The 26562-nt window shown below is 45.1% G+C and overlaps 1 protein-coding gene across 1 annotated transcript in view; it reads left to right on the top strand.

Moving 5' to 3' along the window:
* The window catches only part of LOC144485500 (uncharacterized), a 46040-nt gene extending 41915 nt beyond the window's left edge, over positions 1-4125 (top strand). The window contains 1 exon segment of the mRNA XM_078203644.1: positions 3339-4125. Coding sequence (XP_078059770.1) covers positions 3339-4125 — 787 coding nt within the window.
* Positions 4126-26562: the final 22437 nt, after the last annotated feature.

Genomic DNA, 26562 nt, shown 5'->3' with positions numbered 1-26562 from the left:
GTCTCAAACCTCATTTTACCATTTGCTCCCAGACATTCTCAATTCAATTTTGAAATGCAAACTGAAAACCTGCAAAGTGGGGTAAATTAAACACATTTTAATGGTCATTTTCAGAATGACTATTCCCAAGAATTAATTCCTAAGTCAGTAAATTAAAATTCTCATCAGCAATGTAGGCAGCACAGTGGTTAGCACTGCTGCCTCGCAGCTCCAGGGACCTGGGTTCGATTCCCAACCTGGGTCACTGTCTGTGTGGAGTCTGCCCGTTCTCCCCATGTCTGCGTGGGTTTTCTCCAGATGCTCCGGTTTCCTCCCATCATCCAAAGATATGCCAGTTAGGTGCATTGGCTATGCTAAATTGCCCCTTAGTGTCCTGGGATGAGCAGGTTCGAGGGATTAGCAGGTTACATATGTGGGGTTATGGGAATAGGGCTTAGGTGGGATTGTTGTTGGTGCAGACTCGATGAGCCGAATAACCTCCTTCAGCACTGTAGGGATTCTATGAAATACTTTGGGAGAATTGCTATTTTAATGGGCATTTTCACAAACGCTATAAAATGATTTTTCAAAACAAATTAATATTTTAATGATTAATAAATAAAAAGCATTTAATAAAACAACCACCCAGTGTGGGGTTCAGGATTCTAACTCAGGGTTTCTGAGCTCCAGGAACCACTAACTGAACCAACCGGGAATTGTCTCCACAAAACTTCCCCAACTCCCTCCCGGGAAAAAGCTGCAAACCCGGGAGCTGCAGCTTTTTACTGGGGGTGTTGGGGCCTCCAGCGGGTGTTTGTGAATCCTCCCCGCCCACCTCCCAGGGTTTCCTTCCTTCCCAGAGATCAGAGTCCTCATTGATTTGAGGCCAAAGTGTAACCTCTTATTTATTGTCCCCCTCCCCCATCCTCTGATGTGAACCATCCTCCAGTGGCTGAGCCAGGATGGGGCCGTTAACCTGGGCCTGTTCCCGGGAGGGAGGGAGGGAGAAGCCCCGCAGCTGCAAACCAGGGAGCTGACAATGATTCTGAAGGGTTTGCGGATCCACAAAGTGTTTCCAAATCCTCCCAGCCACCGCCTAACGCTGACTCCGCTTCTCCGGGACAAACAAGCGCCAAGGACAGCAATGACACTGCGCATGCCCCACATCACAATGCCCGGGGACTGATTGATGGCAATTCCGGACCAATAGGAAGAGGGGGCGGGGCTGGAGGACCGAGCGGGAGGGGCTGGTCCTCCAACCAATCGGAGTGAATGAGGGGCGGGACCTGAAGCATGCGCAGTGCGGGTAATGGCGACAGACGGTTTAGAAAATTGAACAACATCAACTATCTCCCTCTGTTAAGACCCGGGAATGGAGCCCAGCAGGACCCGAGAATGAAGCCCAGCAGGACCCGAGAATGAAGCCCAGCAGGACCCGAGGACTCATCAGCCCACAGCTCCAACAGTTTGCTGAGGACCACTTCCCTGGGAATTGTGCTTTTTCAGAGTTCATCCCACACTTCTGTTTTCTGATTTCCAGCTGTTTCTGAGTTTTAACTGTATCCTCTATTGTGAACACCGAGGCAAAATACTTGTTCAATTCATCTCCCAGCTCCTCATTTTTCATCATCAATTCCTGGCCTCACTTTCTATTAGACAGTTAAGAAATGAGGTGGAGCAAGTGACTGAAGTGTCAGTCAGGGAGCACTATTGGGAGCACCAATAGTTTCAAAATAGTTCTGGAAAAAGATAGGACAGGTCCACAGGTCAAGGCCCTAAACTGGAGTAGGGCCACTTTTGTGGGCATTAGGCAGGATCGAGCAGATGTCGATGAGGTGAGTTTGTTTGAAGGGAAAGGAATGACTGGCAATTGGGAGGCTTTGAAAGTGTGATATCAAGAGTCCAGGGGCAGTATATTCCTGTTAAGATGAAGGGAAAGAATGGTAAATTTAGGGATCTCTGGCAGACAAGGGACATTGAGGCTCTGGTCAGGGAAAAGAAGTAAGAAGTTTAACAACACCAGGTTAAAGTCCAACAGGTTTATTTGGTAGCAAAAGCCACACCTTTTGCTACCAAATAAACCTGTTGGACTTTAACCTGGTGTTGTTAAACTTCTGACTGTGTTTACCCCAGTCCAACGCCGGCATCTCCACATCAGGTAAAAGAAGGAAGCAGACATTGGGTTTCGGCAATCGGGGACAAGTGAATCACTCTGACTATAAAAAGTGTAAGAAAATACTGAAGAGGGAAATCAGGAGGACAAAAAGAGGGTATGATATGGATCTGGCAGGTAAGATTAAAGAAAATTCCAAGAGGTTCTATGGCTATATTAAGAGTAAAAAGGTGGCTAGAGAGAGAAGAGATCCCCTTAAAAATCAGTATGGCCATCTGTGTGTGGAGCCACAGGAGATGGGTGAGATTTTTAATGAATACTTCTCCTCTGTGTTTACTGCGGAGAGCACCATGGGTGCTAAAGAAATAAGGGAAACAAGTGGTGATGTCTTGGGCACACACATGTTACTTGGGAGGAGGTATCTGCAGCCTTATAAAAGCAAATTACTGCGGATGCTGGAATCTGAAACCAAGAGAGAAAATGCTGGAAAATCTCAGCAGTTCTAGCAGCATTTGTAAGGAGAGAAAAGAGTTGATGTTTCTTGTCGAGATGACCCTTTGTCAAAGCTCTGAAACATCAGTTCTTTTCTCTCCATCCAGATGCTGCCAGACCTGCTGAGAATGGGGAGAGAGTGTGTGGGATGGAGATTTCCAGCTTTTGGGGAATGAGAGAGGAAAGAATGTTCCATAGAAATTGTCTGTTCTGAATTTCTATCCTGTATTGACACTGATGACTTTTGGAAACTCATTTTACAGGATCTTGAAAGAGGAATCACAGGCCGAAATCTCAAACATCACGTCCAGACGTGACAGAGTCATATTCCTTGGGACCTCAATATCATTGGACTTTGAATCCAGGAGGAGAAATGATTGTCCAGTCTGTCGATTTGAAAAGATTTGAAATGTCAGTGTGAGTGAAAAAGCATCAACACTCTGCCACACTTGAGTGAGAGTGTTCCAATGCACTGACTAAAGAGCTTTAACCAGTTACACAGTCTGAATAAATATCACACCATTCACAGCGGGTGGAGACTGTAATCTTGTTCTGTGTGTGGACGAAGTTTCAACTAATTGTCCACCCAAGAGAGAGGCAAGGACACCTGCATCATGGAGAAACCATGGAAATGTGTGGACTGTGGGAAGGGATACAGAGTCCCATCAGAGCTGGAAGTTCATCGGCGCAGCCACACTGGGGAGAGGCCATTCACCTGCTCTCAGTGTGAGAAGGGATTTAATCAGTTATCCAGCTTATGGACACACCAGCGAGTTCACACTGGGGAGAGGCCATTCACCTGCTCTCAGTGTGGGAAGGGATTCACTCGGTTATCCCACCTGCGGACACACCAGCGAGTTCACACTGGGGAGAGGCCGTTCACCTGCTCTCAGTGTGGGAAGGGATTCACTCAGTTATCCAGCCTGCAGACACACCAGCGAGTTCACACTGGGGAGAGGCCATTCACCTGCTCTCAGTGTGGGAAGGGATTCACTGAGTTATCCAGCCTGCAGAGACACCAGCGAGTTCACACTGGAGAGAGGCCGTTCACCTGCTCTCAGTGTGGGAAGGGATTCACTCAGTTATCCAGCCTGCAGACACACCAGCGAGTTCACACAGGGGAGAGGCCATTCACCTGCTCTCAGTGTGGGGAGGGATTCACTTGGTCATCCAACCTGCAGTCACACCAGCGAGTTCACACTGGAGAGAGGCCATTTACCTGCTCTCAATGTGGGGAGGGATTCACTCGATCATCCCACCTGCAGAGACACCAGCGAGTTCACACTGGGGAGAGACCGTTCACCTGCTCTCAGTGTGGGAAGGGATTCATTCGGTCATCCCACCTGAGGATACACCAGCGAGTCCACACTGGGGAGAGACCATTCATCTGCTCTCAGTGTGGGAAGGGATTCACAAACTCATCTGACCTACAGACACACCAGCGAGTTCACACTGGGGAGAGGCCGTTCACCTGCTCTCAGTGTGGGAAGGGATTCAGAGTTTCATCCCAGCTGCTGAGACATCAACAAGTTCACGAGTGATTCCAGAGGTTGGATTCTGCTGTTATTGTTTCTGCTCTCAATTACATCCAGGACTGCATTTTGTTCATTCTCACAGTTGGTCAATGGGAAGGGTCAGAGGGTTTCTTTGTGCTGGACTGGCTGGTCTCAGCCTCCAGGGCGCTGATGCTCTTTGAGTCTTTTTGTGAATACCTGGTTTCAAATGTCACAAGGATCACAGAGTGACAGGGTGTTAGGAAGTTTTGAGATATTTTGTCAGAAGAAAACAGAGGTTGGCAGTGCAAAGGTACATTTCTGAATGGAGGGCTGTGACAAGTGACGTTCCTCAGGGATCAGTGCTGGGACTTTTGATGTTTGTAATATATATAAATGATTTGGAGGAAAATGTAACTGGCTTGATTGGTAAGTTTGTGGATGGCACAAAGGTTGGTGGAATTGCGGATAGCGATGGGGACCGGCAGAGGATACAGCAGGATATAGATCAGTTGGAGACTTGGGCGAAGAGATGGCAGATGAAGTTTAATCTGGACAAATGTGAGGTAATGCATTTTGGAAGGTCTAATACAGATGGGAAATATACAGTAAATGGCAGAACCCTTCAGAGTATTGATAGGCAGAGGGACCTGGGTGTACAGGTACACAGGTCATTGAAAGTGGCAATGCAGGTGGGGAAGATAGTCAAGAAGGCATACGGCATGCTTGCCTTCATCGGCCGGGGCATTGAGTTTAAAAATTGGCAAGTCATGTTGCAGCTTTATAGAACCTGAGTTAAACCGCACTTGGAATCTAGTGTTCAATTCTGGTCACCACACTACCAGAAGGATGTGGAGGCTTTGGAGAGGGTACGGAAAATATTTATCAGGATGTTGCCTGGTGTGGAGGGCATTAGCTATGAGGAGAAGTTGGAGAAACGTGGTTTGTTCTCACTGGAACAACGGAGGTTGAGGAGGGCAACCTGATAGAAGTCTACAAGATTATGAGGGGCATGGACAGAGTGGATAATCAGAAGCTTTTTCCCACGGTGGAAGAGTCAGTTACCAGGGGCATAGGTTTAAGGTGTGAGGGGCAAGGTTTAAAGGAGATGTACGAGGCAGGTTTTTTACACTGAGGATGGTGGGTGCCTGGAACTCGTTGCCGGGGAAGGTAGTGGAAGCAGATACGATAGTGACTTTAAGATGTGTCTTGACATTGCTCCACCAATGACCCTCCCCCCATCATAAAGTCGAAAGCGGAGCTGTTCATTGATAATTGCAGTACTCATGACTGAGAATGATACCAGGGATGAGGATTTTGTTTTATTCTTTCAGGGGATGTGAATGTGACTGGCAAGGCCAACATTCATTGCGCATCACTGATTGCCCTTGTGAAGAAAATGAGCCACTTTCTTGAATCGCGGCAATCCATCTGGTGTAGGTATACCCACAACGCTGTTAGGGAGTTCCAGGAATTTGATGCAGTGACAGAGAAGGAATGGTGATTGATTTTCAAGTCAGAATGGTGTGTGATGTGGAGTACAATTTACAGATGGTGGCATTCCCATACGCTGGCTGCACTTGTTTTTCAAGTGGTAGAAGATAGGGTTTGGAACATTGAAGAAGGGAAAGGGTTAATGTTTATTGTACTCAATGTATTTTGTGCCTAAAAGGTTGAACTTTGTACCTGGAATGTATCACAAACATAGCCCTTCCTTGTGGCTCGCCTCCTTTTTGTTTATATTGCTCCTGGTAGTAATATAAGCCATTTGTTCATGTCTTTCATCTTTTACTTTTAGTATAAGCCATTTGTTCATGGTTCCCTCGCTTGTTTATATCATTCTGATAAAACAGACAGTTAAATATAGATGTTAGGGGATAAGTCTTTCTTTCTCATAGGCTTGTGTATGATTTAAACAAAGGAAGCAAATGGTAGAGTGCGAGAATGGCCGTTTGAAGGAGGACTCCCACTGGAACAGTTGCACTCAGTCACTTCAAAGGAAACGCTGCGGGAAGAGCAGGGGACCAGAGGTGACACCTTGGCTTCGACTACCAGGAGAATTGTGCTTTATGACCCAAGGATACCAGATGGTCTCTAACCATGATCCAGAGACTATCAGAAGCTGTTAAAGCAACTATAATTTATGATCAAGGACTGTTAACTGGACTTTGCTTCATGACTTGTATTGGGAACCCTGATGTATAAATATCCACGCTTCTTGTGTTCAGAGAGAACTTTGGCTTCCGCTTTCAAGGGGTCAAGTTCTCCCATAAGCTTATGAGAATAAAGCATGACTGTATTTTGACTCATACCAGCCTATAGAGGTATATTTTCCGACTTCAAAAATGCTGTGAAAACAGCCTTGGTGATTTCTTGCAGTGCATCTAATATGTGGGATACACTGCCACCATTGTGGGCTAATGGTGGAGAGTGAATGTTTAAGGTGGTATTTGAGATGCTGATCAGGCGAGCTACTTTGTCCTGGACAGGATCTACAAAATTGTTGCAGATACACTCATCCAGGTAGGGAATATTCCACCGTACTCCTGGTTTATACCTTGTGAATCATGGCAAGCCTTTGGGGAGTCATTAAGTGAGTAACCTGCCACAAAACTCCCAACCTCTGATCTGCTCTTGTAACCTCAGTATTTAAATGACTGGTCAATGGTAACCCCAAAGTTATTGCTGGTGGGACATTCACTGATGGTAATGCCATTGAATATTAAGGGAAGATGGTTAGATTTTCTTGCTGGAAGTAGATATTTCCTGATAATTATGTGGTATCAATATGAATTGACAATCAGCTCCAACCTGAATGTTGTCCTGGTCCTGCGCTGCATGCGGGCAGCATCAGTATTCAGAGTTGTGAATGGTAATATACACTGCAATCATCAGTGAACATCCCTGTTTCCCACCCTACGGTGGGGAGACGGTAATTAATGAAGCCGCTGAAAATGATTAGGCCCAGGAGACATGAGGAACAACAAAATATATTTATATAGCGCCTTGAAATAATAAAATATCCAGGGAGCATTGTAAAATAAAGTATGATATTGAGCCACAAAGAAGATATTAGGTTAGATGACCAAAAGTTTGATCAAAGTGGTCGATTTTAAGTGGTGTGTTAAAGGAGTAAAGCGAGGTGGAGAGTTGGAGACGTGTCGGGATGATATTCCAGAGGTTGGAGCCTAAGCAACTGAAGGTAGAGCTTGCAATGGTGAAGCAAGGTCAGGGACAAACTAAAGACCAGAATTAGAGCAGTGTCATATATTGAGGTTTGTGGGGCTTATCGGAGATTATAGATATTGGGACAGGCAAGGTCATGGAGTGATTTGAAACCAAGGATGAGAATTTTAATATTAAGTTGTTGCTTTACTGGGTGGATCATCGTGCACGAGGGTGATAGTGGAATAACACTTAATGTGAGTTTAAACATGGCCAGCAGAGTTTTAGATGAACCCTGCAGTGACCCTTGCAGTGATGACTGACCTCCAACAACCACAGCCATCCTCGTCTGTACCTGGTATATCCCCAACCGGTGGAGAGTTCCCCCCCGCCAAATCCCACCGACTCCAACCCTGTGTCGGTCCCTTTCTGCCAAACTCAGTCAAATGATGTCTTGATGGATTTTCTTTGTTTTTTTTTTGTTTTTTTTGTTTTCTTTGAGAAAACAAAATTTTCTTTGTTCTTCGTTCTGTTTGGAACATCCCAAATGCTCATCCAATTTCCTTTGTAATTGTTTATTGTCTCCACTTCCTCCACCCTCGTAGGCAGCGAGTTTCAGGTCATTACCATTTGCTGCATCAGAATATTCTTCCTCACATCTCCCCTCCCCGCTTGCATCTCTGACCCAAAACAAGAAATCTGTGTCCCCCTCGTCCTTGTCCCTTCAGCTAATGGGAACAGCTTTTCTTTGTCCACCTTATCTAAACCTTTCAGAATCTTGTCCACCTCTATCAAATCTCCCCTCAACCTCCTTTGCTCCAAGGAGAACCCCAGCCTGACATTGACAATAAAGAACAAACCAACAGAATATGTTACTGTCTGGAATCAAATGGGAATGTTTAATTCCTGTTTTAAAGAGATTGTGAATATATTGTCCTGGACAATAAAGGAATCAGCTATAACTGAGCAAGAAGAAGTCGATTTCAATGTGGAATTGACTGGAATATTGTCTCTGGATTTAAACAATGGAGGAACTACAAACATGGAAGAAAATGAATTTCAAAATGTGAACTCTGTACAGACTGTTTTCAAAATAGAACTTGAAAATTCACAACTGAACAGCAATGAAGACTCTCCTTTTGCAGGAGGAACTTTGGATTATAATTATTGTAAGAAGAAAACCGTCAGAAAAGACTGCAAGCAGTAATTTCCATCTTCAGTGGACTGAATTCCTGGACATGGAACCCAGCAGTGTGCTGTTACCAAGCTGGACTTGTGAATGTGAAGTGGACAATGGAGGGATTATTATGTCTGTTGCAGGTTATAAGATAGATCAACATAGGAAAACAGTGGATTTAGGAACAGGAGTTGGCCATTTGGCCCTTCGAGCCTGCTCCGCCATTCAATAAGATCATGGCTGTTGTTAAGATATACAGCATGTTGTATATTGTAATATTCTAAATGGGATATTATGAAGGTGATACATTTTCATTTTTTCCTGTTTTTGTTACAGAAATCTAATTTTATAATTCCTATGTTTTAGAAATATGAATTAGTTGCAAGAATTGCTTTTAAAAAATGGAAAACCTGGATTGAGAATCTGATGAAAACACCCTCAGGGAATTCGCAGTCACAAAGCATGGCCCATGTTGGTTTAAGAAGTCAAAACTCGAGAGGTAAGAACTGTAAAAGGTCAGCTGGATCTTTTAGCTGGAGACATTGGGTCTGACAATTATTGTACTGTTTTTGTTCGGTGAATTCTTCATGCAGAGCTCAGGGAAAAAGGGTTTAGTTTTGAAGCAAAATATCTGTCGGACATTCCACCTGGTCTCTGTTACCATGGGGATATGTGATTCAGGGTGGAGCCTTGGTTAGAATTAGACCATAAGATATAGGAGCAGAATTAGGCTATTCGGCCCATCGAATCTGCTGTGCCATTCGATCATGGCTGATAAATCTCAATCCCATTCTCCTGCCTTTTCCCCGTAACCTTTTGAGTCCTTTCCAATCAATGACCTGGTTCCACAGATAGACAGCGGACAGTCTGCAGTTAGCTTGGAAGCCACCAGTTGTGGGATCAGGAGCTGTGAACCAGCTGTGGGACTAGAAGCTGAGAGGACCATTAGAAACCAGGGGTGTTTCCAACATTTAAATCCCTCAGCAAGAATGCAGTGAAGCTCATGTTTGGACTGAGGAGTCCACAGTTTGAGAGCTTAAAGGAAAATTGGAGGCTTGTTTAATGAAAAGATAATGGATGGACTCCCATAAACTCTTGGAGCTTGGAGAAGATCTGAAGTACTGGGGAGAATTAAAGTGAATTGAGAGCTTTGACATACCTTTGGGATGGTCCGAGGAACAGAAGTGAATGAAACTTCAAGATATTAAGTATAAAGAAACTCTTGGGGTGAGGTAAAAAAACAGAACTAGGTTTATATCATAAATCTTTATTGTATTCAATTTGTAGTGTTGTCTTTTTAAATTTTATTTAAACATACAGTAAAGTTTGTTTTTGTTTAACAATGTGGAATCTTGTGATGTAATTCTTTCAGTTAATCACCGGGTGTTCGAATTTCTCTGCAAACGTTAACAGTCCTGACCGGGATCGCAAAAATTCACAGTGTTGCAAAACAAATCGAAGAAAAAGATGGTTTTTCTTCTTCAGTCCAAACGTTACACATGAAGAAACCCTCTTCTGGTATCTCCAATAATTTGTTGCTTCGAGCAATTCTTTTCATGGAACAATCAGATAATTGATGACTGAAAATGGAACTAATTGTATCCCTTTAAAGCAGGAGGGCGATCGCCCGGCACAGAGGGGAATTAGGGATTTCTCCCATAGACCAATTGACAGGGATTCTACCCTCCAACCACCTGAAGTGAATTCTTTACATGAATCATCCGTGCCAGTGCAGGTATCAACTTGCAGTTTGGCTGATCAGAAAATGCTTTGTTGCTGATTATCCTTGTGTTAGGAAGTGACGATGCCAAGGCCAGATCTTGTTTCCTCCTTGATCGGGATGTAACCCGTGTCCACATCGCCATTTCATTCTTCCACTGGTTGTAAGGTTCAGACTCCGAGAGCATCAGCAGGTAATCAGACCCTGACAATTCCCACTGCCTTTCAGTCATTTCTCACAAAAGCTGCTGGGATTGGAAGCTTCTGTCTGAAATATACTTTCTTTTAGTTTCCAACCTTCACCATGAGACAAGCATTTTCTGTTACCATGTTATAATCCTGACAGCCTTGGGGCGGAGTCAATCTTTATTTGGTCTAGATTTATTCACAGAATCAAACATTACAGGTTCAACTCTGACTCCAAGTTATATTAGTGAGTCCCACTTTGTACCTGCTCATTATAACTGTCTAATCAATGCCCTCCATTTGAATAAATTTAACCTCTATTGATATAGTTAACACCCACAGGCAGAGAATCCAAAAGATCACTAATCGGTGTGACTGCCATGGTGTCTCAGCAGCTTGGTTGAACAAGTGAATCCTTTCCCACACACTGAACAGGTGAATGGTCTCAGTTTGGAAATGAAGGGAAAATAAAATTTCAGGCAGAAGCTTCCAATTTGGTAGGTTTTATGAGAAATCGCTGAAAGTGAATGGGAATGATCAGGGTCTCTCCCCAGTGTGAATTCCCTGATGTTTCAGTAGGTCAGATGATGTTCTAAACCTCTTTACACAGTGAGAGCGCCTGAACGGGGTCTCCTCAGTGTGAATGCGCTGGTCGACCCTCAGGTAGGCTCAGGTTTTAAAGCAGCTCCCACAGTCAGAGCATTGAACAGGTTTCTTATTGGGGGAGGTGCCTCAGTATTCCAGCAGACTGGATGATTGACTGAGTCACTTCCCACACACACATCAGATGAATGGCCTTTTCCCAGTGTGTAATCGTTTGTTCTCAGCAGACTAGATAATTGAGTGAATCCCTTCCCACACTCGGAGCAGATGAATGGCCTCGGCCCAGTGTGAATGCGTTGGTTTGTCAGCGGGAGGGATGAGTGAGTGAATCCCTTCCCACGCTCTGAGCAGGGGGACAGTCCCTCACCCGTGTGAAATCGCTGGTGGTTCTGCAGGGTAGATGACTGAGTGAATCCCTTTCCACACACACAACAGGTGAATGGTCTCTCCCCATTGTGAACCCGCTGGTGTGTCAGCAGGGCAGACGGATCGCTGAATTTCTTCCCACACTCAGAGCAGGTGAATGGCCTCTCCCTGATGTGAAGTCGCTGGTGATTCCTCAGGGTGGATGAATCACGAAATCCCCTTCCAAACTCAGAGCAGGTGAACAGTGTCTCCACAGTGTGGCTGCATCGAAGGGTTTCCAGTTTCGAGGGACAATTGAATCCCTTCCCACAGTCCCTACATTTCCATGGTCTGCGTGTCTTTGTACATTTGCAGGTTCAGATGAAGGTTTGATCCCATAGATAACACATACATGGTCTCTCTCCTCACTGTGAATCCTTCAATCTTTTCCAGGCTGTGTAACTGGTTAAAGCTCTTTCCACAGTCAGTTCACTGGAATACTCTCACTCGAGTGAATGTGTCTCAGTGATTTTCCAGTCACACTGATGTTTAAACAGTTTGAAGGAACAGACAAACATTTCCCATTCCAGTTTCAAATGCCGATGGTATTCAGATCCTGAATAATTGTGTGACTCTGTCAGATCCTAACGTCATGTTTGTTGAGATTTGTGTCTGTAAATTCTCCCCTTCTAATAGCCTGTGAAAGAAATTCACAAAAATCATTGCTGTCAGTACAGGATAAAAACTCAGAACAGACAATTCTAGTTTCTGTGGAACATTCTTTCCTCTCATTCTTGAAAATTTGTAAATCTCCATCCCAAACACTCTCCCTCCATTCTCACTTTGCTGGACCTGAAATAGACATTGTCCTGAGGGTGCTGATTCGTCCTAATCGACAGATCCGTGCTGACTGTTTCATGTACAGGACACATATTCCTGAAATCTTCACACAGGCTCGTGTCTAAGCATATAAAAAATTAGCATATTTAGTGGACTAAAAATGTATGCAATATTCAGAACTCTATTACATGATTAGAGATACAGATGGGTGCGGAAGAACTTGACTTAGGGAGCAAGCAATCATGTTCTGGAACTCACTGACGATGAGAGTGGTGGAAGTGGAGACGACCAGTGATTTCAAAATAAAATTGGTCGGGCACTTGAAGGAATTAAACGTACTGGGGAACAGGAATATCGAGGAAAAATGGCACTGAGTGGATTCCCCGACAGAGACTTGGCATGGACTCAAGCTGCTGAATTGATTTATCTTGTGCTCTGCTGACTCTTTGACTGGAAAATATACAGTGTGGTTACAATACTATTCTGGAATTAAACAAAATCAACTAATACAAATCCATAAATAACGTACCTAATATGCACCATATAGTAAGAAGTCTAGGGAAGGAGGTAGAAGAGGGGGAGGGGTAGCATTATTGGTCAGAGATTGTATCACAGTGTCAGAGAGGAGGTTTGATGAGGACTTATCTGTTGAGGTAGTATGGGCGGAGATTAGAAATAGGAGAGGAGAGGTCACCCTGTTGGGAGTCTTTTATAGACCTCCTAAAAGTTCTAGAGAGGTTGAGGAAAGGATTGCGGAGTCAATCCTGCTTAGGAGTGAAAGTAATAGGGCAATTGTTATGGGGGATTTTAACTTGACTAATATTGACTGGAATTGTTATAGCTCTAGCTCGTTAGAGGGGTCAGTTTTTGTTCAAAGCGTGCAGGAAGGTTTTTTGACTCAGTATGTAGACAGGCCAACTAGAGGTGAGGCTATATTGGATCTGGTGCTGGGAAATGAGCCAGACCAGGTGCTAGACTTGGAAGTTGGTGTGCATTTTGGTGATAGTGACCACAATTCGGTTACGTTCACCTTAGTGATGGAAAGGGATAGGCATGAACCTCGGGCCAGTGGTTTTAGCTGGGGGAAGGGTAATTATGAGGCTATTAGGAGAGAATTAGGAAACATAGGTTGGACTAGGAGATTACAGGGACTGGGAACGTCCGACATGTGGAGTTTTTTCAAGGAGCAGCTACTGCGAGTCTGTGATAGGTATGTCCCTGTCAGGCAAGGAGGAATTGGTAGGGCTAGGGAACCGTGGTGCACCAAAAAAGTTTCGTTGTTGGTTAAAAAGAAAAAGGAGGCTTATGTTCGGATGAGACGTGAGCACTCGGGTAGTGCACTAGAAAGCTTTAGATTGGCTAAGAGGGAGTTGAAGAGCGAGCTTAGAAGGGCTAAAAGGGGACATGAGAAGACTTTGGCGGATAGGGTTAAAGAGAATCCTAAGGCGTTCTATAGGTATGTCAAGAACAGAAGGTTGGTTAGGGCAAGTTTAGGGCCAGTTATAGATGGCAGAGGGAAGTTATGTGTGGAACCGGAGGAGATTGGTGAAGCATTGAACCAATATTTCTCTTCGGTGTTCACGCAAGGGGACATGAATATAGCTGAGGAGGACACTGGGTTGCAAGGGAGTAGAATAGACAGTATTACAGTTGATAAGGAGGATGTGCAGGATATTCTGGAGGGTCTGAAAATAGATAAATCCCCTGGTCCGGATGGGATTTATCCAAGGATTCTCTGGGAGGCAAGAGAAGTGATTGCAGAGCCTCTGGCGCTGATCTTCAGGTCGTCGTTGGCCTCTGGTATAGTACCAGAAGATTGGAGGTTAGCGAATGTTGTCCCATTGTTTAAGAAGGGGAACAGAGACTTCCCCGGGAATTATAGACCGGTGAGTCTCACTTCTGTTGTCGGCAAGATGTTGGAAAAAATTATAAGGGATAGGATTTATAGTTATTTGGAGAGTAATGAATTGATAGGTGATAGTCAGCATGGTTTTGTGGCAGGTAGGTCGTGCCTTACTAACCTTATTGAGTTTTTTGAGAAAGTGACCAAGGAGGTGGATGGGGGCAAGGCAGTGGACGTGGTATATATGGATTTTAGTAAGGCGTTTGATAAGGTTCACCATGGTAGGCTTCTGCAGAAAATGCAGATGTATGGGATTGGGGGTGATCTAGGAAATTGGATCAGGAATTGGCTAGCGGATAGGAAACAGAGGGTGGTGGTTGATAGTAAATATTCATCATGGAGTGCGGTTACAAGTGGTGTACCTCAGGGATCTGTTTTGGGGCCACTGCTGTTTGTAATATTTATTAATGATCTGGATGAGGGTATAGTTGGGTGGATTAGCAAATTTGCTGATGACACCAAAGTCGGTGGTGTGGTAGACAGTGAGGAAGGGTGTCGTAGTTTGCAGGAAGACTTAGACAGGTTGCAAAGTTGGGCCGAGAGGTGGCGGATGGAGTTTAATGCGGAGAAGTGTGAGGTAATTCACTTTGGTAGGAATAACAGATGTGTTGAGTATAGGGCTAACGGGAGGACTTTGAATAGTGTGGAGGAGCAGAGGGATCTAGGTGTATGTGTGCATAGATCCCTGAAAGTTGGGAATCAAGTAGATAAGGTTGTTAAGAAGGCATATGGTGTCTTGGCGTTTATTGGTAGGGGGATTGAATTTAGGAGTCGTAGCGTTATGTTGCAACTGTACACAACTCTGGTGCGGCCGCACTTGGAGTACTGTGTGCAGTTCTGGTCCCCACATTACAGGAAGGATGTGGAGGCTTTGGAGAGGGTGCAGAGGAGGTTTACCAGGATGTTGCCTGGTATGGAGGGGAGATCCTATGAGGAGAGGCTGAGGGATTTGGGATTGTTTTCGCTGGAAAGGCGGCGGCTAAGAGGGGATCTTATTGAAACATATAAGATGATTAGAGGTTTAGATAGGGTGGATAGTGATAGCCTTTTTCCTCTGATGGAGAAATCCAGCACGAGGGGGCATGGCTTTAAATTGAGGGGGGGTAGTTATAGAACCGATGTCAGGGGTAGGTTCTTTACCCAGAGGGTGGTGAGGGATTGGAATGCCCTGCCAGCATCAGTAGTAAATGCGCCTAGTTTGGGGGCGTTTAAGAGATCCGTAGATAGGTTCATGGACGAAAAGAAATTGGTTTAGGTTGGAGGGTCACAGTTTTTTTTTTTAACTGGTCGGTGCAACATCGTGGGCCGAAGGGCCTGTTCTGCGCTGTAATGTTCTATGTTCTATGTCTCACAACACCAGGTTAAAGTCCAACAGGTTTATTTGGAATCACGAGCTTTCAGAGCGCTGCCCCTTCATCAGGTGAGAAGGAGCAGCGCTCTGAAAGCTCGTGATTCCAAATAAACCTGTCGGACTTTAACCAGGTGTTGTGAGACTTCTTACTGTGCCCACCCCAGTCCAACACTGGCATCTCCACATCATATGCACCATATAACAACACCAGACATATCAATGTTGTTACGATCTTCATGGTCACCTTATAATAAACAAATTCCCACAAATCCCAATGGAATAAACTAAAAGACAATGTTTCATTTTTAAACATTTTTACTTTCAAAATTAATCTAAAATTAACATCACTGAATCATTCATTAAGAAACAGTATTTGAATAGACAAGATAAATTACACTTTAAAAAGCTCAGACAATAAAAACAGGTTCCACAAAATCACAAACATTTCCCCCTCAGTATATTTGGCTCTAATTCCAGTTCCAGAGAATTTCTCTGTCTCTGTATTTCCGAGGGGGGGGAAAGAAAGTGTTTTCCTCACAGATGTTGTCCTCTTTTTCGGTCAAACCAAGTAAACAAACTCAGATTAAATCAGGACAAAGTAAAAGGGGCAGCTCCCCAAAAAGGAGGGGGAACAGCCCGAACAGAAATCAAAGTACAAAGGAAACTTAAAAACATAAAATGAGAAATACGATGTTGTCCAGAGGATGAAGTTTGAGTCTGTGTGTGAAGTTTGAGTCTGTGGTGAAGTTTGAGTCTGCGGTGAAGTTTGAGTCTGTGGTGAAGTTTGAGTCTGTGTGTGAAGTTTGAGTCTGTGTGTGAAGTTTGAGTCTGTGGTGAAGTTTGAGTCTGCGGTGAAGTTTGAGTCTGTGGTGAAGTTTGAGTCTGTGTGTGAAGTTTGAGTCTGTGTGTGAAGTTTGAGTCTGTGGTGAAGTTTGAGTCTGTGTGTGAAGTTTGAGTCTGTGTGTGAAGTTGGAGTCTGTGGTGAAGTTTGAGTCTGTGGTGAAGTTTGAGTCTGTGGTGAAGTTTGAGTCTGTGGTGAAGTTTGAGTCTGTGTGTGAAGTTTGAGTCTGTGGTGAAGTTTGAGTCTGTGGTGAAGTTTGAGTCTGTGGTGAAGTTGGAGTCTGTGGTGAAGCTACAAACAGAAGCTGTTCTGTTTCAAATCAAACTGCGGGACTTGGAAGAAAATGATGGGAAGAGATTTTCCAAAGTCCCCTCCCCCACTCCCTCAGCTGGCAGCCCAGCACGCAGGCGCAGAGAGTGCTGCTGAGCCGAGCTGTCCGGAGCAGGCGCAGAGAGCGCTGCTGAGCCGAGCTGCCGGAGCAGGCGCAGAGAGCGCTGCTGAGCCGAGCTGTCCGGAGCAGGCGCAGAGAGCGCTGCTGAGCCCAGCTGTCCGGAGCAGGCGCAGAGAGCGCTGCTGAGCCGAGCTGTCCGGAGCAGGCGCAGAGAGCGCTGCTGAGCCCAGCTGTCCGGAGCAGGCGCAGAGAGCGCTGCTGAGCCGAGCTGTCCGGAGCAGGCGCAGTGCGGCTGCCGCCAGCGGTCGCTCTCGATCTCTTTTTGAAGCAGCAGCCGCCGCAGGGAGGGGGAGATCACCGTGCGGCTTCTCGCTCTGGCCGGAGCCGCCAGCCGGTTGCCTGGAAACCGTGGCTGGAGGAGGTGTCGGGGGAGGAGGAACAATGGGTGAGGGCGGGACTCCCGGGTCCGCGAGCCGGGCCTGCGCCATGGAACCCCGACACGTCACTGCGGAACCGAGTAATTCCTATTGGCTGATTCAGGCAGCGCTCCATTGTGACGTCTCAATGCGGAAGTTGTCCACTGAGCTTCAGATTAAACCTTCCACTTGGATTTGAAAAGACTTCGGCCATCAGTGAGTGGAAAAGCAGCAACACACTGCCACACCCCAGTGAGTGTGTTCCAGAGCCCTGACTAAAGAGCTTTAACCAGTTACACAGCCTGAATAAATATCACACCATTCACAGCAGGGAGAGACTGTACCCGTGTTCTGTGTGTGGACAAGGCTTCAACTGATTGGCCACCCAAGAGAGAGGCAAGGACACCTGCACCATGGAGAAACCATGGAAATGTGCGGACTGTGGGAAGAGATACAGAGCTCCCTCTCTGCTGGATGCTCATCGGCGCAGCCACACTGGGGAGAGGCCATTCATCTGCTCTCAGTGTGGGGAGGGATTCGCTCTGTTGCCCAGCCTGCAGTCACACAAGCGAGTTCACACCGGAGAGAGACCGTTCACCTGCTCTCAGTGTGGAAAGGGATTCACTGTGTTATCCACTTTGCAGAGACACCAGCGAATTCACACTGGGGAGAGACCGTTCACCTGCTCTCGGTGTAGGAAGGGATTCAACCAGTTATCCAATCTATGGACACACATGCGAATTCATACTGGGGAGAGGCCATTCATCTGCTCTCGTTGTGGGAAGAGATTCACTCGGTCATCCGACCTGCGGACACATCAGCGAGTTCACACCGGGGAGAGGCCATTCACCTGCTCTCAGTGTGGGAAGGGATTAACTCGGTCATCCGACCTGCAGACACACCAGCGAGTTCACACTGGGGAGAGGCCATTCACCTGCTCTCAGTGTGGGAAGAGATTCACTCGGTCATCCGAGCTGCGGACACACCAGCGAGTTCACACTGGGGAGAGGCCATTTACTTGCTCTCAGTGTGGGAAGGGTTTCAGTCAGTTATCCACCCAGCAGAAACACCAGCGAGTTCACACTGGAGAGAGGCCGTTCACCTGCTCTCAGTGTGGGAAGAGATTCACTCAGTCATCCCACCTGCGGAGACACCAGCGAGTTCATACTGGGGAGAGGCCATTTACTTGCTCTCAGTGTGGGAAGGGTTTCAGTCAGTTGTCCAACCTGCAGAGACACCAGCAAATTCACATGGGGAGAGACCATTCACCTGCTCTCAGTGTGGGAAGGAATTCACTCAGTTATTCCACCTGTTGAGAGACATCAGTGAAGTTACACTGGGGAGAAACTGTCCACCTGCTCAGTGTATAAAAAGTGTTCAGAATTTCATCACAGCTGCTGAGGCACCAACAAGTTCACAGGGGTTGGATTCTGCTGTTATTGTTTCTGCTCTCAATTACATCCAGGACTGCATTTTGTTCATTCTCACAGTTAGACAATGGGGAGGGTCAGAGGGTTTCTTTCTGCTGGACTGGCCGGTCTCACAACTTTGCCTCCAGTGAGCTGATGTTCTTTGAGTCTTGTTGCGAATACCTTGTTTTAAATTTCATACGGATCACAGAGTGACCGGGTGTGAGGAAGTTCAGAGATATTTAGTCAGCATTTCTGTTTGAAACTCCCCCAGATGCCCATCCAATTTCCTTTGTAATTGTTTATTGTCTCCATTTCCTCCATCCTCCGAGGCAGCGAGTTCCAGGTCATTACCATTCGCTGCATCAAAATATTCTTCCTCACATCCCTCCCTACATCTCTGACCTGAAACTTTAAATCTGTGTCCCCCTCGTCCATGTCCCATCAGCTAATGGGAACAGCTGTTCTTTGTCCACCTTATCTAAACCTGTCAGAATCTTGTCCACCTCTATCAAATCTCCCCTCAACCTCCTTTGCTCCAAGAGGACCAACCCCAGCCTGACATTAACAATAAAGAACAAACTAACAGAATATGTTAAGACCTGAAACCAAATGGGAATGTTTAATTCCTGTTTTAAAGATATTGTGAATATCTTGTCCTGGACAATAAAGGAATTGGAATAACTCACCTTGGGTGTGGTTGAATGGAATATGTCAATCTGGTATCCACCTACAGTCCAGTGAAAGTCTGGAATGTGTAGCTGGAAATCCCTCCCTAACAGCACTGTGGGTGTACCTACACCTCAGGCATTATAACAGTTCAAGAAGGCAGTGTTGGGGTTGACCATGGCCGAGGCAGCTACATACAGCCACATATTCTGTTATAATTGAAGGACAGCAGATTGAATGTGAGGCATTCTGGGACTGGACTATCTTGACCACATTCCTGTGACTGCTCAGTTTCTGCAATCACAGACCATTAAAGCTGCTTAGTAGGGCCCCAACAGAGGAGCTGGTGAGAATATTTACTCAGAATGACTTAGAATTAAACTGGGGCGGCATGTGGCACAGTGGTTAGCACTGCTGCCTCACAGCGCCAGGGACCCGAGTTCAATTCCCAGCTTGGGCCACTGCCTGTGTGGAGTTTGCACATTCTCCCCATGTCTGTGTAGGTTTCCTCCGGGTGCTCCGGTTTCCTTCCACACTCCAAAGAAGTGCAGGTTAGGTGGATTGGCCATGCTAAATTGCCCCTTCGTGTCAGGGGGACTAGCTGGGGTAAATGCATGGGGTAATGGGGATAGGGTCGGTGGGATTGTGGTTGGTGCATACTTGATGGGCCGAATGGCCTCCTACTGCACTGTAGAGATTCTATGAGATTATTGCAGGACCGACTGGTGTTCAGCAGCTGAGATCCTGGAATCTGTGAAAAAGGGGTCTGACTAATGAACAAACGGGGGTAGGAAGCTGACTAAGAGGTGAAGAAGCGTTTTCAGGCATGTTTAAATTATTTTATCATAAATTTGTGATAAGAACTGTGAGGGACTTGTGACCCATTAGTCAGTGAAGTGACGGTATACTCCAAGTAGCACTGGACTGAAAAGCAGACCTCTGAGAGTAGATTCTAATGGTTATAATCCTACCCAAGCATGGCCAGCGAAAAATCAGAGCTCAAGTGGGGACCGGACAGGTCTCTTCCTGCCATTTGGAAACTAAGAACAAGAAACTTATCGATTAAACTGATTAGAGAATAGAGCCAATCTTTCGAGTCTGGATGACACTTCATAAGAGCTCTTATAAAGGGACATCCAGACTTGAAACATTGACTCTATTCTCTCTCCACAGATACTGTCAGACCTGCGGAGATTTTCCAGCATTTTCTGTTTTCTTTCAGATTCCAGTATCCGCAGTATTTCACTTTTATGATAAAATGATTAGTTCTGATTGGAATCCCCACGACCCTCCCGCAAAACAGAGGGAGTGGTGGCAAAAGGAGAAAAAGGATAAGGATGATAAAGTCTGGGTTCTGATTCTCGAGCTGATGTAGAGTAAACAGAATGAGTGAATCAGTTTATAAAGAACAAAAGTTACCATCCCTATCAAAAACTGATCAAATTAAGTAGGTTGAGGAATAGAACAAAAAAATTAATGGATGAAATTTAAAATGATTTGTTTTGTTTTAAACTTGTGTAAAGTGATGTAATTGTGTGCCAAGTTTTTGCTGCTCACTCCCCACCCCTTTAGGTTCTGTAGAAAAGTTAACTCTTTCAGCAGACAGTTAATTTGTTTTTAAATCGCCCGGAAACTCGTGTCTATTTTAGTTTATAATTGAAGATTTATGGGAATGGGCTAAGATGGTCTTTTTAACATTTTTAAAGTATAAAAAAGTGGTCTTGAGAAGGCAATTTGGTTGAGAAAGGTGGAGGGAGAGATGTTTACAGAGCGGTGTTGAGAGCTGTTGGTTTTACAAGTTATCCATGTTTTTGGAGCGGTCATTTCATGTCCTGGTCTGAGAGGGATGGAGAGAAGTCTGTTCAATTGTTAATGTTAAACTTTCTCTATTCACTGTTAATCAACACTCTGTTTTTTTATCTTTCTAACTTCCAACATAAACATTCTGTACTTTCTAACGAGATTAGTTCCTCGCCTTCATTCCCTGTGACTGGAACGGGAAATTGCTCAGTGTCTGTGTGTTTGAAAGTCTAGTGATTGTCAAATCATTTTTTGTTATCAGAGAAGTTTGAATCTCGGCCTAACTTCGAAAATGTGTCGACTGCCATCAAACAGTGTTCAGTGTTGAAATCAGCGAGATCCGAATGACTATTCGAAGTTGAGATCAAGCCAATCCTCCGATCACCTCCCCTCACCCCCTTCCACTGAACGAACTGCCCGACATAATATAGTGTGAGGGAAACATGTGAAACACAGTGTTGAGCAACTTGTGAACTTACCAGTTAAAAGAGCTGCTGCTGTGAGGAATAAATATAGGGTAACGGGAGACATGTTTGCCGAGAGCTCGCAGTGGATGTGACCAGAACGGGTTGAAGCTGAAATTGTTTTCGTCAAGAGTTGGGAAGAAGTTGAGTCATATCCGGGCCCCTATTGATTGGTTCATTGCCGCCAACCTCATCATATGACATCCAATTGGCTTCAAATAATAAAATTCAGTCTCACCAATTCCAATTCAGAATTCTCGGAAGAAGATATTTGGTGAGGTATGTAAATCAACAAGCCCCAAAATGTTCTCAATGACCCCATTCCAAACCTGATTGAACAGAATCTGATGTGGAGATACCGGCGTTGGACTGGGGTGAACAAAGTAAGAAGTCTCACAACACCAGGTTAAAGTCCAACAGGTTTATTTGGTAGCAAACACCATAAGCTTTCGGAGACCTGCTCCTTCGTCGGATGGAGTGGAAATGTGCTCTCAAACACTGCAAACAGACACAACATCAAGTTACAGAATACTGATTAGAATGCGAATCCCTACAGCCAGCCAGGTCTTAAAGATGCAGACAATGCAGATGCAGAAATAGGCAGAGCCCCCAGGATGGGTAATTAGCAGTAAAAAAAAATTAGCAGACAAGTCCCTCCACCCACATTGTCTCCATCTTTAAGACCTGGTTGGCTGTAGGGATTCGCATTCTAATCAGTATTCTGTAACTTGATTTTGTGTCTCTGTGCACTGTTTGAGAGCACATTTCCACTCCATCTGACGAAGGAGCAGCGCTCCGAAAGCTTATGGTGTTTGCTACCAAATAAACCCATTGGACTTTAACCTGGTGTTGTGAGACTTCTTACTGTGAACAGAATCTGCCAGCAGAGGGCACCAAATCCCTGCATACTCATTAGAAGGTCACGTGGGTCCAACACCGAAGCCAAAAGGGATGAGGGGGGCTGGTCCCTGCATTGTGTCTCAATCATCCCATTCCCATTCACTGAGATACTCAGTCAGACAGACTGGCGGCGCTATGTGACAGTAAGTGAAGAATTATGTTCATTAACACAGTTTAGCAGATTGACGACAATAGATTGTAATCTGATTTAATATAGTTCACGGTATATATGTATATAATATATATATCATAGAAATCATAGAAACCCTACAGTACAGAAAGAGGCCATTCGGCCCATCGAGTCTGCACCGACCACAATCCCACCCAGGCTCTACCCCCATATCCCTACATATTTACCCGCTAATCCCTCTAACCTATGCATCCCAGGACACTAAGGGGCAATTTTAGCATGGCCAATCAACCTAACCCGCACATCATTGGACAGTGGGAGGAAACCGGAGCACCCGGAGGAAACCCACGCAGACACGAGGAGAATGTGCAAACTCCACACAGACAGTGACCCAAGCCGGGAATCGAACCCAGGTCCCTGGAGCTGTGAAGCAGCAGTGCTAACCACTGTGCTACCGTGCCGCCCATGTATATATATATGGACAGGTTGTAAAATGGAAACTTACGCACACATACAGATATATCGTTCCTCTTTAACCTTGGACTCTTATTTATCTACTTTTACAGGCGGAATATGTGCAGTAACTCAGTCTCTGGTGCCGTTAACTGTGCAAGAAGAAGGTTTAGCGCAGTTAGATTGTGAATAATCAGACCAACTATGCAATTGCATCAGCAGAAATAGGCAGAGCACCCAGGATGGGTAATTAGCACTAAAAAAAATTAGCACTGGGAAAGGGAAAATCTCAGGAACATTTGTGATGGCTGTTGACGAGTCTGGTTCCTCAGTATAGGCGGCATGAGCGCGGAGGATGGAACGGCCGATTACTATGCTGTGAGGCACAGCGTCAGGAAAAGCACATAAACCTCAGCGCATTCAGTCAAATGTTTTTGGGGCCTTTATCTGAGACATTAGTTTCTTTCTAGCTTTACAGAGTCAGGTTTTTATATCAAACGTTTGGATTGCTGTCCCTGCCCTTGTTGAAATCAATGGGGAGCCTGTCTGGGAAATCAGAATTCATAACTGTACCCCAAGTGATATCAGCTCAGTAAATAACTTGGAACATAGTGTGCCGGCCGAGGTGGAGAATGCCGACAGGCGTGCAGTAATGCCGCTCATTATGGGCTGTTCATCCTGCCAGTTAACTGAAAAGGATCCCAAGGCAGTGAGTCTGTGTCACTGGGTTCTATATCAAAAACAAAATGTATAAAAGTCTGGGATTGAATTTAACCAATGAAGTGAAAAATGGTCCTTTAGAAAGCAAATCACCGAACAGCACAACCAGGACATCAGAAAGGTCCTTGGACAGCAACTGTGCCTGGTGTAGATTCGGACAGGCAATAACTCACATCTAACAGTATGTTGTTCCTTCTCGTCTGAAGTTAAATAAGGAATGCAGATCAGGAATATATTTCACTTACTGGGAGACTGGAGAAAGTTTTCCAGGGACAGCTTTATATAAATGCCCAGTTCTCTGATGAAGCACAGGCTACAAACATGCCAGGACTGTTCTTCTGCCGGTTTTTATACGACCGATATTGATCTTCACTGCACAGAAATAGGTGGCGGTGTCTGTGATCTTGGCGTCGCTAACATTTAGAACGTTTCGAGTCCAGATGACCCTTCGTTAAATTGTTGTTGTGAGCTGCATTATTTGTGAGAATGAGAGTGACGGAGTGGGATTGATCCACAGCCAGTGTCACCAGTTTGAGGACAGGAGGGGAGAGAACCTAGAGAGAAGACTAGAAACTGAATCGAGCAATGAGCAGAGAGGGAGAAGTGTGTGTGGGGCACAGAATTGTTTGCTCTGAATTTCTGTCCTGTACTTACACTGATAACTTCTGTAAACTCCTTTTGCAGGGAGTTCGAGGGAGAGAAGTTCCAGATGGGAAAGTCAGAACAAACATCATATCAAAATCTGACAGTCACTTGATTCATCAGGACCTGAATATCATCAACCTCTGAATGTGGAAGGAGAAATGTTTGTCTGTTCTGTCTGTGGGGAAAGATTTTAAACATCAGTGTAACTGAAAAAGCACCGAGACACACATACACCCGAGTGAGAGTGTTCCAGTGAACTGACTGTGGAAAGAACTTTAACCATTAAACAGCCTGAAAAAACATCATACCATTCAGTGTGGAGAAATGTACATGTGTTCTGTGTGAGGCTCCAACTGATCATCCAACCTGGAGAGACAAATGAATAATTGAATCGCGGAGAAAGCGTGGACATATGGTGACTGTGGGATGGGATTAATTTTCCCTTTTGAACTGGGACATGATCAATGCAGGGACCTTTCACCTTCTCCATGTGTGGAGATGGATTTACTCAGTTATCCAGTCTGTCGACACACCAGCCAGTTCATACCCAGGAGAGGCTGTTCAGATGTTCCACATGTGGGAAGGAATTTGCTGACTCATGTGACCTCCTGGCTCATGAGCAAGTTCACACTGAGGAGAGCGCATTCACCAGGCCTGTGTGTGGCAACGAATTCACTCAGTCATCCCAGCTCACTGAACATCAACATGTACACAGTGATCAGAGACTTTTTCAATGTTCTGACTGTGAGAAGAGCTTTAAAAGCAAGAAGTATCTGCAAATACACCAGCGACTTCACACTGGGGAGAAACTGTTCATCTTGTGTGTGAGTGGGAAGAGATTTGTTCAGTCATTTGACTTGCTAATTCACCAGCGACATCACATTGGGGTGAGGCCATTCACTTGCTGTGTGTGTGAAAAGGGATTCACTCAACCACACCAGCGAGTTCACACTGAGGAGAGGCCATTTATTTGCTGTGTGTGTGGGAAGGGATTCACTCAGACATCCCACCTTGTGACACACCAGCAGGTTCACACTGGGAACAGACCATTCATCCTCTGAGAGTGTGAAGGGATTCATTCAGTCATACCAGCTTCTGTTGCACCAGCGAATTCACATTGGAGAGAGGCCATTCACCTGCTCCATGTGTGCTAAGGGATTCATTCAGTCATCAGACAGTCTGGTGCACCAACGAGTTCATACTAAGGAGAGGCTATTCACCTGCTCTGTATGTGGGAAAAGATTCTCTCAGTCTTCCCAACTCCTGAAACACCAGCGAGTTCACACTGGGGAGAGGCCATTCACCTGCTCTGAGTGTGGGAAGGGATTCACTCAGTCATCACACCTTGTGACACACCAGCGAGTTCACAAATGACTGCAAGAATTAGATTCTGCTTTTAATCATATTGAAGACTGAATGTGTGGGTTAATCCTGATGTGTGTAAGAAAGCCACTCTCTTCCATGGTTTAGAGCTCCTAGATATGGAACAGAACCTCCTTTACAACTATGTTTAGAGTCAGGAAGAATGCTGGAAACATGATGTCAAATCAGAGATTGGTGTAAAACTGGGATCTGTTCCTGACAAAGTAAAACGGCAGGTTTAACTTTACCGTCTGAAAATAGTACGAAGATTGAAAATGTTTGTGTGAAAATCCTGAATCTACCAATGTAAGGTAATGATAACATCAAGTTACATTTCTATCTGGAACCTTTGGCCATCTCTCACCTTCCATTGACTTCAGTGATAGAAACTGACTTGAAATCTGTCAACATTAGAAAACTATAAATAATTTGAGGGTTTTTTACAGTTGGGATCTTTCTCTGTTCTCTCCACTCAAGGTATTAGATACCAGACTTTCTCCTGTGAATATCCAGCTGGAGTATTGGGCTCTGATGTGTTCCTTTGTTCATCTTATTGACTCTAAATATTGAACCTTGTGGTTTCAGCCGCTGATAATCAAGCTCCCAACAACAGATTGCCTTTTACTGACTTTATTAACAGCGCTGCAATAATACAGACAGAGTAATTCCTCACATGGTTCCAGTACTCAGTGAAGTACTTTTTAAAAATTCATTCATGTGATGTGGATGTCACTGGCTTGGCCAGCATTTAGTACCCACCCTAATTACCCTTGAACTGAGCGGATTGCTCGGCCATTGCAGAGGGCATTTAAGAGTCAACCACATTGCTGTGGATCTGGAGTCAAAGATGTGCCAGACCAGGTAAGGACGGCAGATTTCCTTCCCTAAACACATTCGTGAACCAGATGGGTTTTTTTTACAACAATCGACAACAGTTTCCTGGTCATCAGACTTTTAACTCCAGATTTTTATTGAATTCAGATTTCACCACCTGCC

This window comes from Mustelus asterias, unplaced genomic scaffold (assembly GCF_964213995.1).
Source record: "Mustelus asterias unplaced genomic scaffold, sMusAst1.hap1.1 HAP1_SCAFFOLD_196, whole genome shotgun sequence".
Taxonomy (NCBI): domain Eukaryota; kingdom Metazoa; phylum Chordata; class Chondrichthyes; order Carcharhiniformes; family Triakidae; genus Mustelus; species Mustelus asterias.
Note: the sequence above shows the minus strand (reverse complement) of the source record. Positions and strands in the feature narration are given on the sequence as shown.